The sequence below is a fragment of the Corapipo altera genome, unplaced genomic scaffold, assembly GCF_003945725.1.
Source record: "Corapipo altera isolate COAL_440 unplaced genomic scaffold, ASM394572v1 56191, whole genome shotgun sequence".
In the NCBI taxonomy this organism is placed as follows: domain Eukaryota; kingdom Metazoa; phylum Chordata; class Aves; order Passeriformes; family Pipridae; genus Corapipo; species Corapipo altera.
Genome location: NW_020888637.1, coordinates 1 through 569, shown reverse-complemented (window position 1 = coordinate 569; position 569 = coordinate 1). Strand labels below are relative to the sequence as shown.

General features: G+C 66.8%; 1 protein-coding gene across 1 annotated transcript in view; it reads left to right on the top strand.

The window, feature by feature from the left end:
* Window positions 1–351, top strand: part of LOC113942023 (sentrin-specific protease 1-like) — a gene marked incomplete at its 3' end in the record, with an annotated part of 2,010 nt that extends 1,659 nt beyond the window's left edge. Inside the window, exon 3 of the mRNA XM_027633162.1 lies at window positions 195–351. Within this exon, the coding sequence (XP_027488963.1) occupies window positions 195–351 (157 nt within the window). The remainder of the gene's footprint in view (window positions 1–194) is intronic.
* Between the last annotated feature and the right edge of the window lie 218 nt (window positions 352–569).

The window sequence follows — 569 nt, the reverse complement described above, 5'->3', positions numbered from 1 at the left end:
CTGAGTGTCCCTGGATGTCCCTCCTGTCCCTGAGTGTCCCTCAGTGTATCCTTGGATGTCCCTCCTTTCCCTGAGTGTCCCTGGATGTCCCTCCTTTCTCTGAGTGTCCCTCAGTGTGTCCCTGGATGTCCCTCCTTTCCCTGAGTGTCCCTGAGTGTCCCTCCTGTCCCTGAGTGTCCCTTGTTTCCCGGCAGAGCTGCCCGTGCCGGAGCCGTTCCCGGTGCGGGATTCCCGACCCTTCGGCTGCGCTGCCAACGGGCAGTGGCGGAGCCCGGGGCCCTCCGGGGGCTCGGGGCTGCAGAAACCACGGCTCAGCAGGGGCTCCTACCTGGAATCCCGGAAAAATCCCAGGTGTGTGCGGGGCTGGGGGGTGGGAACCTCCCGTGGAATGGCCCTGGGGCAGAGAGGGGGGGAGAAAGGGATGGGGGGCTGAGGGACGGGAGAGCGGCAGCCCAGGGGAGCCCAAGGCAGCCCAAATGAGCCCAGGGGAGCCCAGGGCAGCCCAAGGGTGCCCAGGGCAGTCCAAGGGTGCCCAGGGCAGTCCAAGGGTGCCCAATGAGCCCAGGGGA